Source organism: Oncorhynchus mykiss, chromosome 6 (genome assembly GCF_013265735.2).
Source record: "Oncorhynchus mykiss isolate Arlee chromosome 6, USDA_OmykA_1.1, whole genome shotgun sequence".
Classification (NCBI taxonomy): Eukaryota; Metazoa; Chordata; class Actinopteri; order Salmoniformes; family Salmonidae; genus Oncorhynchus; species Oncorhynchus mykiss.
This window is the reverse complement of record NC_048570.1, coordinates 18,186,706-18,200,098: the sequence shown is the minus strand read 5'-3', so window position 1 is coordinate 18,200,098 and position 13,393 is coordinate 18,186,706. Positions and strand designations below refer to the sequence as shown.

General features: G+C 42.0%; 1 protein-coding gene across 4 annotated transcripts in view; it reads right to left on the bottom strand.

Moving 5' to 3' along the window:
* The window catches only part of LOC110525371 (small G protein signaling modulator 1), a 77,898-nt gene that overhangs the window by 26,078 nt on the left and 38,427 nt on the right, over positions 1 to 13,393 (bottom strand). For 3 of the 4 annotated variants that reach the window (XM_036979501.1, XM_036979503.1, XM_036979502.1), the window contains exons 9-16: positions 8,255 to 8,379; positions 7,614 to 7,681; positions 7,243 to 7,406; positions 6,732 to 6,861; positions 6,460 to 6,624; positions 2,594 to 2,720; positions 1,942 to 2,006; positions 1,573 to 1,718 (exon numbers count right to left, since the gene is read on the bottom strand). In XM_036979501.1, coding sequence (XP_036835396.1) covers positions 1,573 to 1,718; positions 1,942 to 2,006; positions 2,594 to 2,720; positions 6,460 to 6,624; positions 6,732 to 6,861; positions 7,243 to 7,406; positions 7,614 to 7,681; positions 8,255 to 8,379 — 990 coding nt within the window. The remainder of the gene's footprint in view (positions 1 to 1,572; positions 1,719 to 1,941; positions 2,007 to 2,593; positions 2,721 to 6,459; positions 6,625 to 6,731; positions 6,862 to 7,242; positions 7,407 to 7,613; positions 7,682 to 8,254; positions 8,380 to 13,393) is intronic. The other variant, XM_036979504.1, reaches the window with a different exon arrangement.

Genomic DNA, 13,393 nt, shown 5'->3' with positions numbered 1-13,393 from the left:
TTGCGCTTAGTGGGACTATCATTTGTTTTTCAACATACCAATGACCCAAAACACACCTCCAGGCTGTGTAAGGGCTATTTGACCAAGAAGGAGAGTGATGGCGTGCTGCATCAGATGACCTGGCCTCCACAATCACCCGACCTCAACCCAATTGAAATGGTTTGGGATGAGTTGGACCGCAGAGTGAAGGAAAAGCAGCCAACAAATGCACAGCATATGTGGGAACTCCTTCAAGACCGTTGGAAAAGCATTCCTCATGAAGCTGGTTGAGAGAATGCCAAGATTGTGCAAGGCTGTCATCAAGGCAAAGGGTGACTACTTTGAAGAATCTAAAATGTAAAATATATTTTGATTTGTTTAACACTTTATCGGTTACTACATGATTCCATATGTGTTATTTCAAAGTTTTAATGTCTTCACTATTATTCTACAATGTAGAAAATAGCAAAAATAAAGAAAAACCCTTGAATGAGTAGGTGTGTCCAAACTGTTGACTGGTACTGTACGTGTATAAAAAACAAAAGAGGAAGCCAGTGGCTTATTAAGTTCTTCACCAGTATCCCCTCAGTAGCTCTAAAAATTGCCAAAGACTCCAGCCACCGTTCTCTCTGCTAGCGCACGGCTAGCGGTACCGGAGCGCCAAGTCTAGGTCCCAAAGGCTTCTTAACAGCTTCTGCCCCCAAGCCATAAGACTGCTGAACAGCTAATCAAATGGCTTCCTGGTCTATTTGCATGAACCCCCCCCTTTTTATGCTGCTGCTACTCGCTGTTTATTATCTATGCATAGTCACTTTACCCCTACCTACATGTACATATTACCTCGACTAACCTGTACCCAGCGCATTGACTCGGTACCGGTACCCCTGTATAGAGACTCATTATTGTTATTTTATTATTGTTGCTCTTTTATTTTTTTACTTTCATTTATTTAGTATATTTTTGCTTAACTTTTATTTTTCTTAAAACTGCATTGTTGGTGAAGGGCTTGTAACATGTTGTATTCGGCACACCTGTTGTATACTATTTTATTTTATTTGATCAATCAACGTGCAGAATGGTTGTGTACCCCTGGATGCCAGTGGGGGCCCTAATCCCCTCTTTAATAATGAATAATACTGAACTACAATTGTGAGAAAAATGTTAAGATTGACTACAGCCAGTAGAACTCTACAAACACAGATTGGACACACATGGATGAACTTGAAACATAAGTCAACTGAATGCCTCCCATCGGTTGATTATTCAACAAAATCCCTCCAATGAAAATGTATGCTGTTGATACGCTGACAGGCAGGGCATTAGTCAAGCTTGCATACGGCTGGTTGTGTGACTAAGAATGTGTGAGCAATGTGATGACTAACGGATGAATACAGATGAGTGTGTGTGTGTGTGTGTGCATGTGTACGTGCGTGCGTATGTGTGTGTGTGCGCATCTCGTCGCCAGGGGGTTTGGGCTGTCTGGTACTGCACAGTGTGTGTGTGTGTGTGTGTGTGTGTGTGTGTGTGTGTGTGTGATGACTAAAGTGTCAACCTTAGCGACACTGCTAATGATGTGACGGTGATGCTGCTTACGGTGCAGTCCTGAAGGAACCTCTGCCACACCTCGGCAGTGAGGCCCCCTAAGGCATCGCCGGGCACGTCGGGCGCCACAATAGTGTGGTTGACCAGGGCCGAGAGGTGTGTACGTACGGTGGACAGGTGACGACAATAAGCCAGCCCTGGAATACAAAAACACAACCGCTATCAAATGAGCCTCCTTCTGACATTCCAAGATTTTATGTGATACAGTATCTAAATAAGGCGATCTGACATTTCTGACGTTTAATTAATAGTTGGATGCTAGACTAATTGATAAGCTGCTTTAAATTAAAATCTGTTGCAAAACGTTGCAAATCATCTAGGGGGAAAGAAGATACAAGATTTGTGTTCACAATCACATACAGCCATAAAAAGCCCGGGAGATGATCTGATACTTCATTTGGTCGCACAGCAGCTTCAAAGGGGCTCTGCAGAGGGAAACAGCACATAAGTCAAAGTGTTCTCCATACGGGCTCCACCTCGTCTTAAACATGTCCAAGACTTTCATTTTGATCCCAAACATTCTCTATTCTCCATTCACAAGAACATCTTAAAGTAACTGTCCAGCGTTACCAATTATTTAGGAAATATTGCCTCAAATGAATTACAATATGAATTAAATAGATGTCCTTCTCCATTCACTGTTCATAAGGACATCAAAACCGTAATTGGGTAATAAAACAGTACATTTCAAACGATGAGATAAATGCATGCACTATAGTATCAACATGTAATAAACCTGGGTTCAAATATTATTTGAAATCATATAAAATACTGTATATGTGCTTGATTAAGGGTGCCTAGTGCAATGGAACCAATAGAAAAGTCCAAAAAGTGCATACCCTGCCCACCTGGCACTCCAGGCAGGTTAAAGAAAAATAACAAAGTATTTGAAAGATTTCAAGCAGTATTTGAACCGGAGTCTGGGGATCTTGTATCCTTCTCAGGCCAGTGAGATAGGTAAAGTCCAGGGATGATATCTGGGTAACCAGCAGTGTGTGTCTCTGTCTCTGACCTTTCATGGTTGCACCCATTGGGAGGCCCTCCGTCTGAGAAGCTGCACTGGGTACAGGACGAGCAGGAGGATTTCCTGGTTGTGGGCTGCCAGATGTTTGCCTCCTGGTCCATTAGCTCTGGGGCCACTGCACCACAGAATACACACACACACACACCAGTCAAAAGTTTGGACACACCTACTCATTCATGGGTTTTTCTTTATTTTTACTATTTTCTACATTGTAGAATAATAGTGAAGACAACACAACTATTAAATAACACATATGGAATCATGTAGTAACCAAAACAATTGTTAAACAAATTTGCCTTGATGGCAGCTTTGCACACACTTGGCATTCTCTCAACCAGCTTCACGAGGTAGTCACCTGGAATGAATTTCAAATAACAGGTGTGCCTTGTTAAAAGTTAATTTGTGGAATTTCTTTCCATCTCAAGCTCTATGATGAAACTGGCTCTCATGAGGATCGCCACAGGAAAGGAAGACCCAGAGTTACCTCTGCTACAGAGGATAAGTTCATTAGAGTTAACTGCACCTCAGCTTGCAGCCCAAATAAATGCTTCACAGAGTTTAAGTAACAGACACATGTCAACATCAACTGTTCAGAGGAGACTGCGTGAATCAGGCCTTCATGATCGAATTGCTGCAAAGAAACCACTACTAAAGGACACCAACGAGTCCAAATGAGAGATTTTTGGTTCCAACTGCCATGTCTTTGTCAGACGCAGAGTAGGTGAACGGATGATCTCCACCTGTGGTCCCCGCCGTGAAGCATGGAGGAGGAGGTGTGATGGTGTGGGGTGCTTTTCTGGTGACACTGTCAGTGATTAATTTACAATTCAAGCTGGTTGAGAAAATGCCAAGAGTATGTCATCAAGGAAAAGGGTGGTTACTTCTAAGAATTTCAAATATGAAATATATTTTGATTTGTTTCAAACTACAGACACCCTGGTTGGAATCCAGGCTGTATCACAACCGGCCGTGATTGGGAGTCCCACAGGGCGGTGCACAATTGTCTCAGTGTCGCCAGTCTTTGGCCGGTGTAGGCCGTCATTGTAAATAATAATTTGTCTTCACTGACTTGCCTGGTTAAATAAAGGTAACATTTATTTTTTTATTTTTTTAATCAAATAAAGATCATTGCTATTCTAACTTCCGCGATGCATATAAGGCCCTCCCCTGCCCTTCTTTCGGAAAAGCTGACCACGACTCCATTTTGTTGCTTCCAGCCTACAGACAGAAACTAAAACAGGAAGCTCCCGCGCTCAGGTCTGTTCAAAGCTGGTCTGACCAATCTGATTCCACGCTTCAAGACTGCTTTGATCACGTGGATTGGGATATGTTTCGCATTGCATCCAACAACAACATTGACAAATACGCTGATTCGGTGAGCGAGTTCATTAGAAAGTGCATTGGCGATGTCGTACCCACAGCAACTATTAAAACATTCCCAAACCAGAAACCATGGATTGATGGGAGCATTCGCGCGACACTGAAAGCGCGAACCACTGCTATGAACCAGGGCAAGGTGACCGGAAACATGACCGAATACAAACAGTGTAGCTATTCCCTCCGCAAGGCAATCAAACAAGCTATGCGTCAGTATAGAGACAAAGTAGAGTTGCAATTCAACGGCTCAGACATAAGAGGTATGTGGCAGGGTTTACAGTCAATCACGGATTACAAAAAGAAAACCAGCCCCGTCACGGACCAGGATGTCTTGCTCCCAGACAGACTAAATAACTTCTTTGCTCGCTTTGAGGACAATACAGTGCCACTGACACGGCCCGCTACCAAAACCTGCGGACTCTCCTTCACTGCAGCCGACATGAGTAAAACATTTAAACGGGTTAACCCTCACAAGGCTGCAGGCCCAGACGGCATCCCCAGCCGCGTCCTCAGAGCATGTGCAGACCAGCTGGCTGGTGTGTTTACGGACATATTCAATCAATCCTTATCCCAGTCTGCTGTCCCTACATGCTTCAAGATGGCCACCGTTATTCCTGTTCCCAAGAAATCTAAGGTAACTGAGCTAAACGACTACTGCCCCGTAGCACTCACTTCCGCCATCATGAAGTGCTTTGAGAGACTAGTGAAGGACCATATCACCTCCACCCTACCTGACACACTAGACCCACTCCAATTTGCTTACCGCCCCAATAGGTCCACAGACAACGCAATTGCAACCACACTGCACACTGCCCTAACTAATCTGGACAAGAGGAATACCTATGTGAGAATGCTGTTCATCGACTACAGCTCAGCATTTAACACCATAGTACCCTCCAAACTCGTCATCAAGCTCGAGACCCTGGGTCTCGACCCCGCCCTGTGCAACTGGGTACTGGACTTCCTGACGGGCTGCCCCCAGGTTGTGAGAGTAGGTAACAACTTCTCCACCCGACTGATCCTCAACACTGGGGCTCCACAAGGGTACGTTCTGAGCCCTCTCCTGTACTCCCTGTTCACCCACGACTGCGTGGCCACGCACGCCTCCAACTCAATCATCAAGTTTGCGGACGACACAACAGTGGTAGGCTTGATTACCAACAACGACGAGACGGCCTACAGGGAGGAGGTGAGGGCCCTCGGAGTGTGGTGTCAGGAAAATAACCTCACACTCAACGTCAACAAAACTAAGGAGATGATTGTGGACTTCTGGAAACAGCAGAGGGAACACCCCCCTATCCACATCGATGGAACAGTAGTGGAGAGGGTAGCAAGTTTTAAGTTCCTCGGCATACACATCACAGACAAACTGAATTGGTCCACTCACACAGACAGCATTGTGAAGAAGGCGCAGCAGCGCCTCTTCAACCTCAGGAGGCTGAAGAAATTCGGCTTGTCACCAAAAGCACTCACAAACTTCTACAGATGCACAATCGAGAGCATCCTGGCGGGCTGTATCACCGCCTGGTACGGCAACTGCTCCGCCCTCAACCGTAAGGCTCTCCAGAGGGTAGTGAGGTCTGCACAACGCATCACCGGGGGCAAACTACCTGCCCTCCAGGACACCTACACCACCCGATGTCACAGGAAGGCCATAAAGATCATCAAGGACATCAACCACCCGAGCCACTGCCTGTTCACCCCGCTATCATCCAGAAGGCGAGGTCAGTACAGGTGCATCAAAGCTGGGACGAGAGACTGAAAAACAGCTTCTATCTCAAGGCCATCAGACTGTTAAACAGCCACCACTAACATTGAGTGGCTGCTGCCAACACACTGACACTGACTCAACTCCAGCCCCTTTAATAATGGGAATTGATGGGAAATGATGTAAATATATCACTAGCCACTTTAAACAATGCTACCTTATATAATGTTACTTACCCTACATTATTCATCTCATATGCATACGTATATACTGTACTCTATATCATCGACTGTATCCTTATGTAATACATGTATCACTAGCCATTTTAACTATGCCACTTTGTTTACATACTCATCTCATATGTATATACTGTACTCGATACCATCTACTGTATCTTGCCTATGCTGCTCTGTACCATCACTCATTCATATATCCTTATGTACATATTCTTTATCCCCTTACACTGTGTACAAGACAGTAGTTTTGGAATTGTTAGTTAGATTACTTGTTGGTTATTACTGCATTGTCGGAACTAGAAGCACAAGCATTTCGCTACACTCGCATTAACATCTGCTAACCATGTGTATGTGACAAATAAAATTTGATTTGATTTGAAGAGGGACTGAGGTTAAGGGAAGAGGACAGAGAGCGCTTGATTAGGGGACTCATTTGTAAGATTTGCAGGAAGGAGACAGAGGGCGAGGCAGTGATTGAAGCAAAGCAAGTGGACGGACAGACTGAAGGAGGAGCTGAGGTGTGGTAACGTTACAGCTGTTCCCTGTGGTGGGCGATGGGGGGTCTCCGGGACAACTGCAGGAGCGCTTAGGGACCACCAGGTTCCCTTTGGTTGGGGGCTGTCCTCTCAGGTGGAGGGAGAAGGAGCGGGACAGGAGAGGAACCCCCGGGGGAAGACGGGGAGGGTGGGTTATAGTCACTGGAATGGACAATGAGGACAGTTGGATTTTTTTCAAACAAAAAACAGCACCTGAAGTGACCACCTGAAGTGATCACGTGAATGGAGGAGGGGTTGAGGTCACTTACCAAACTCTGATTGGCTGTTGGGGAACAGGATGCGGAAAACATAGTCCGTGGCCTCGTCCTCCTCCTTATCAGACACGGAGTCCGAGGATCCCTGTGAACACCTGTTTCTCAGTTTAGGGAACACTTTCCCCTGTAGTCAGAAATTAGGGGAATGTTAGATACAGTAAATGCCCCAAAAATATGACAAACTGTCAAAATCTAAAATGATTAACAGCATTCTTTGTTAATGAAGACATTTTTTTTAATTAAGATTTTGATAGCACAGTGTCTTTAAATAGTCTAGATTTGTAAAACATCCACACTTCCACCAAACAGAAGGACTGCCTATATAAGCAATACTTAATAAGGTCTGGCTTAAAGAAGCCTTGTGTGGGAGGGTTTCATTATTTATTCTGCCCAGTAGACATGATATAGGCTTTAAGCAGTCTAACACATATACTCACACATACACATTGGCTAAAATAACTCAAGATCTGTCTTTTTTTTTATAATCAAATGAAATAGGGATGACCTTTCCCCTCTGGGACCAGAGCGGAGGGTCGAGCTGGCCGTGTGGCAGAAGGCCGTTCTCCAGGCAGGAGAGGAACTGGAGCAAGTGCCCCCCTCTGGGGAAGCGCAGCGGGGGTCTCTGGATGCCGTCCTGGCTCACCAGCACCACCGTGCCCCCGGTGTCCACTGCAGAGAATAATTTATACCTTTTATGGACCTTTTAAATATCAAAAAATGATATGAACAACTCCGTAAATGAACCAGAACTAGCTGTCGTTGATAGCAGTAGCAAGTAGTTGAGCTCCATACAAGATGTGCCGATTACAATCCAGACATTACAATGAGCCTGTCCTCCCAATGTCTCTCTCCACTAGCCTCCATTGGTGGACCTACCCTGCTGATGACAGTGCAAATAAACAATCTCCTCCAGACGTATGGTCATAGCGTAGTCCCAGTACACACTGAAAGAGATGGAATCAAAGCCGGGGTTATTGAGACATCACTCACCTTGTCACACTGAGTTGAACAACAAAGATCGCCATGGGGATATGTGTGTTGTGTGTCTCTCTTGGTGTGTGCAGAATTCTGAATACGGTCTGTGTTACTGAATGTAGAAATGATTAAAGTTGGGGTTCAGTATTTTGCATAAGTAAGAGTGTTTGCTGCTCCCAAAAGTGCTCTTTAATGAAAATTTAAGTGATACACAGCAAACAACACCACGGGCTAAGAACCAAAGTCACTAAAATGATATGACTAGTTACTTTGAAGTATGCTTGAACATGTCCCCCTGCTGCCCCTACAAACAACCCTCGTCATATTCCCCTCTCCAGAGTTGACCTCAAGACACAAAGCCCTCCTGAGTAACACTTAGACACGCTACATGATTTAGTCACACTGAACCGCTGCACCAACTGTAGACATCAACTTAAACACACAGTTGGTGTATGGTGTTCCTTCAAACAGTCATCACCTTGCTGTGCCATCTTGATGTACATAAGTGAGAGATAGGATCATTAGTGAATTGCTCTCCCCACCTGTGCTCATAGTCCAGGTCTCCCACAGAGCCGTTCATCAGCTGATTGGGCGTCCACTTCAGCGTCATGATGTGAGCGGTCTGGTGGAGAGAAAGGTATCCTGGGATAGCCTCCATGTCATCCCTCTGTAATGCCAAGAAGGATAACAGTTTGAGGATCTGTTTTCTAAAGTGAACTATGAAGAAATAATATACCAATTACCCCACCGAAGACATTATTTAAAAAAGTATACTCATCATAACAGACTTTATATGGGGAAATAAAACTCATAGACTAAAAAGGAAGGTTTTACATCTTCCTAAGTCAGGGGGTGGTTTTAACCTTCCAGACTTGGAATTGTATCAACTTGCCAATTGCGACATATACAGTGTCTTGCGAAAGTATTCGGCCCCCTTGAACTTTGCGACCTTTTGCCACATTTCAGGCTTCAAACATAAAGATATAAAACTGTATTTTTTTGTGAAGAATCAACAACAAGTGGGACACAATCATGAAGTGGAACGACATTTATTGGATATTTCAAACTTTTTTAACAAATCAAAAACTGAAAAATTGGGCATGCAAAATTATTCAGCCCCCTTAAGTTAATACTTTGTAGCGCCACCTTTTGCTGCGATTACAGCTGTAAGTCGCTTGGGGTATGTCTCTATCAGTTTTGCACTTCGAGAGACTGAAATGTTTTCCCATTCCTCCTTGCAAAACAGCTTGAGCTCAGTGAGGTTGGATGGAGAGCATTTGTGTACAGCAGTTTTCAGTTCTTTCCACAGATTCTCGATTGGATTCAGGTCTGGACTTTGACTTGGCCATTCTAACACCTGGATATGTTTATTTTTGAACCATTCCATTGTAGATTTTGGATAAAATGTTTTGGATCATTGTCTTGTTGGAAGACAAATCTCCGTCCCAGTCTCAGGTCTTTTGCAGACTCCATCAGGTTTTCTTCCAGAATGGTCCTGTATTTGGCTCCATCCATCTTCCCATCAATTTTAACCATCTTCCCTGTCCCTGCTGAAGAAAAGCAGGCCCAAACCATGATGCTGCCACCACCATGTTTGACAGTGGGGATGGTGTGTTCAGCTGTGTTGCTTTTACGCCAAACATAATGTTTTGCATTGTTGCCAAAAAGTTCAATTTTGGTTTCATCTGACCAGAGCACCTTCTTCCACATGTTTGGTGTGTCTCCCAGGTGGCTTGTGGCAAACTTTAAATGACACTTTTTATGGATATCTTTAAGAAATGGCTTTCTTCTTGCCACTCTTTCATAAAGGCCAGATTTGTGCAATATACGACTGATTGTTGTCCTATGGACAGAGTCTCCCACCTCAGCTGTAGATCTCTGCAGTTCATCCAGAGTGATCATGGGCCTCTTGGCTGCATCTCTGATCAGTCTTCTCCTTGTATGAGCTGAAAGTTTAGAGGGACGGCCAGATCTTGGTAGATTTGCAGTGGTCTGATACTCCTTACATTTCAATATTATCGCTTGCACAGTGCTCCTTGGGATGTTTAAAGCTTGGGAAATCTTTTTGTATCCAAATCCGGCTTTAAACTTCTTCACAACAGTATCTCGGACCTGCCTGGTGTGTTCCTTGTTCTTCATGATGCTCTCTGCGCTTTTAACGGACCTCTGAGACTATCACAGTGCAGGTGCATTTATACGGAGACTTGATTACACACAAGTGGATTGTATTTATCATCATTAGTCATTTAGGTCAACATTGGATCATTCAGAGATCCTCACTGAACTTCTGGAGAGAGTTTGCTGCACTGAAAGTAAAGGGGCTGAATAATTTAGCACGCCCAATTTTTCAGTTTTTGATTTGTTAAAAAAGTTTGAAATATCCAATAAATGTCGTTCCACTTCATGATTGTGTCCCACTTGTTGTTGATTCTTCACAAAAAAATACAGTTTTATATCTTTATGTTTGAAGCCTGAAATGTGGCAAAAGGTCGCAAAGTTCAAGGGGGCCGAATACTTTCGCAAGGCACTGTAGTTAAATACACTAAAGTAGAACATTGGGTACATATTTAAGATGTGCATGCTAATCCCCAGGATCTTTTTACATGTATATTTTCTAAGGATAAAGCTAAGAACGTCATAGTTAAGAACATTACAACAATATGGAATAACATGAAATCTATTCTACATAGTTAAGAACACTATAACAATATGGAATAACATGAAATCTATTCTACATAGTTAAGAACACTATAACAATATGGAAGAACATGAAATATATTCTACATAGTTAAGAACATTATAACAATATGGAAGCACATTACATCTATTCTACATAGTTAAGAACATTATAACAATATGGAAGCACATTACATCTATTCTACATAGTTAAGAACATTATAACAATATGGAAGAACATGAAATCTATTCTACATAGTTAAGAACACTATAACAATATGGAAGCACATTACAACTATTCTACATAGTTAAGAACATTATAACAATATGGAAGCACATTACAACTATTCTACATAGTTAAGAACACTATAACAATATGGAAGAACATGAAATATATTCTACATAGTTAAGAACATTATAACAATATGGAATAACATGAAATATATTCTACATAGTTAAGAACATTATAACAATATGGAAGAACATGAAATATATTCTACATAGTTAAGAACATTATAACAATATGGAAGAACATGAAATATGTTCTACATAGTTAAGAACATTATAACAATATGGAAGCACATTACAACTATTCTACATAGTTAAGAACACTTTAACAATATGGAAGAACATGAAATATATTCTACATAGTTAAGAACATTATAACAATATGGAAGCACATTACATCTATTCTACATAGTTAAGAACATTATAACAATATGGAAGCACATTACAACTATTCTACATAGTTAAGAACACTTTAACAATATGGAAGCGCATTAAATATATTCTACATAGTTAAGAACACTATAACAATATGGAAGAACATGAAATATATTCTACATAGTTAAGAACATTATAACAATATGGAAGAACATGAAATATATTCTACATAGTTAAGAACACTATAACAATATGGAAGAACATGAAATATATTCTACATAGTTAAGAACATTATAACAATATGGAAGCACATTACATCTATTCTACATAGTTAAGAACATTATAACAATATGGAAGAACATGAAATATATTCTACATAGTTAAGAACATTATAACAATATGGAAGCGCATTAAATATTCTACAAGAACCAATATCACTCCCTAAAAACACAACCTTATGGAACAATCCTTGGATAGCTTATCAGAAATCTCTGATAAATTGTTCTACATGGAAAACTAAAAGCATAGAAACCATAAATGACTTGGTAATAGGAAATACATTTATTTCCATGACAGAAATAAAAAGCAATTTTGGACTGGCCAATGTAGATATCTTAAAATAAATTCAACTTAATAGTTTCATATCAATACATTTCTAGTTTAAATGTTTTGGACATCAGAGCAATCTGAGGGAATCCAATTTGAGTCAGAAAAGGATATTCATATGATAGGTTAGATATACAAAACCTTGCAGAGATCATATCCAACTGACAATCTCTTAGGAAAAAATATAAAATATTGGAACCAAGACTTAAAAAGAACTGATATTGGCACGAGATTTAAAAAAGAAGAAGATTATAGACACACTATTCATTAATAACTAATAACTGTTAATAAGAGTATACAGAGGCAATATTGAAAGGAATTTTTCCCTCTCTTATTTTGAATGTTTTTTACAGTTTCACCAACTCAGTGGCCTTGTAGTTAGAATGTCTGCCATGAGATTGGAAGGTTGGGATTTCGATCCCCGGCCCAATACCAAAGACTATAAAAAATGGGACGTGACGTGTCTCTACTTGGGGTTAGGCCCTGCGATTGACTAGTTTCCTGTCCAGGGGGTGTACCTGTATGGTGTCAAATCCGATTCAAAAGTCGAACACGCGCAAGCAAGAAGAAACATTATTGCGCGAGCAAACACTGAGAGAGAAGAATTGTGGTCGACAGACCAGAGGACGGGTCCCTCGAGTGCGTTCCTTGGGTAGGCTTAAAGGCGAGTCTAAAACCTTAGATTTGTCACTTTTACTGGAGTGATGGACGAACAAACAAATTCCTGCCATTGGCCAGTCCAGTGTTGTGATTGGCTATTTCGAGCCTTCTGTTTGTGATGCACTATAGGGCAGTCTGCTTAGCTAGCTAACCGGTTTGAGCAGTAAGCGCCAAATGAGAAGCCCAGCAGCTTGATAACCAAATTAACTGGGAAACACATTATCATAGGTATGCTATACCTTGAGTTGAGTGGAATCTACGTACTAAAGTTAGCTAGCTAATTACTTGTTAGTCAGCAACGTTCGTCTGTAAAATGAAAAGCAGACAGTCAGCTCTAGCAAACACCACAAAACGAGTCCACTAATTGCAGGCAGGAGCCAATATTTAGGGTATTAAGCTCAAGGATACACACAGTGTATTTTGAATTACATGAAGACACAAAGGGGAGAATCTGCTACCTGCTACAGTTCATCCAGTACATAACCAGTCCCAAATAATAGAACGTAAACTTGCATGATAAACCAGCTAAACTCAGGTTAACATGTCAGAATCAGCTTTAAATTCCAAATACATTTGCATGTATAGGAATCTGACTCTGAAAGATACAGTATGTACACTATGAACGCTAAATAATTGACGTTCTAAATAATCAACGTTCTAAATTCTGCATGTAAGAGATGTGCAAAGAGCAATGCTCAGTTATGGGATGATAGTGCAAGGTGCATAGTCGTGAATGAATAATGCAGAGTGTGAAGTCCATGGATGAGAGGATCATCATGGACCCGGTGGACGGTTGGTGAGGGCCACGGCACGGGGAAGAAACTGTTCAGGTGGTGGGAGGTTTTGTTTGTGAATGACCTGAACCGTTTGCCAGAGGGGAGTCTTTGGAAGATGGGGTGGAAGGGGTCGGCGATGATCTTTCCTGCACGCTTCCTTGCCCTGGAGTCATGAAAGACCTTGATGGAACGCAGGTTGCAACCAATGACCCTCTCAGCAGACCGGACAATCCGTTGCAGTGATGGAGGAGGTGAGGATGGACTCGATGATGGACGTTTAGAACTGAATCAGTACACACA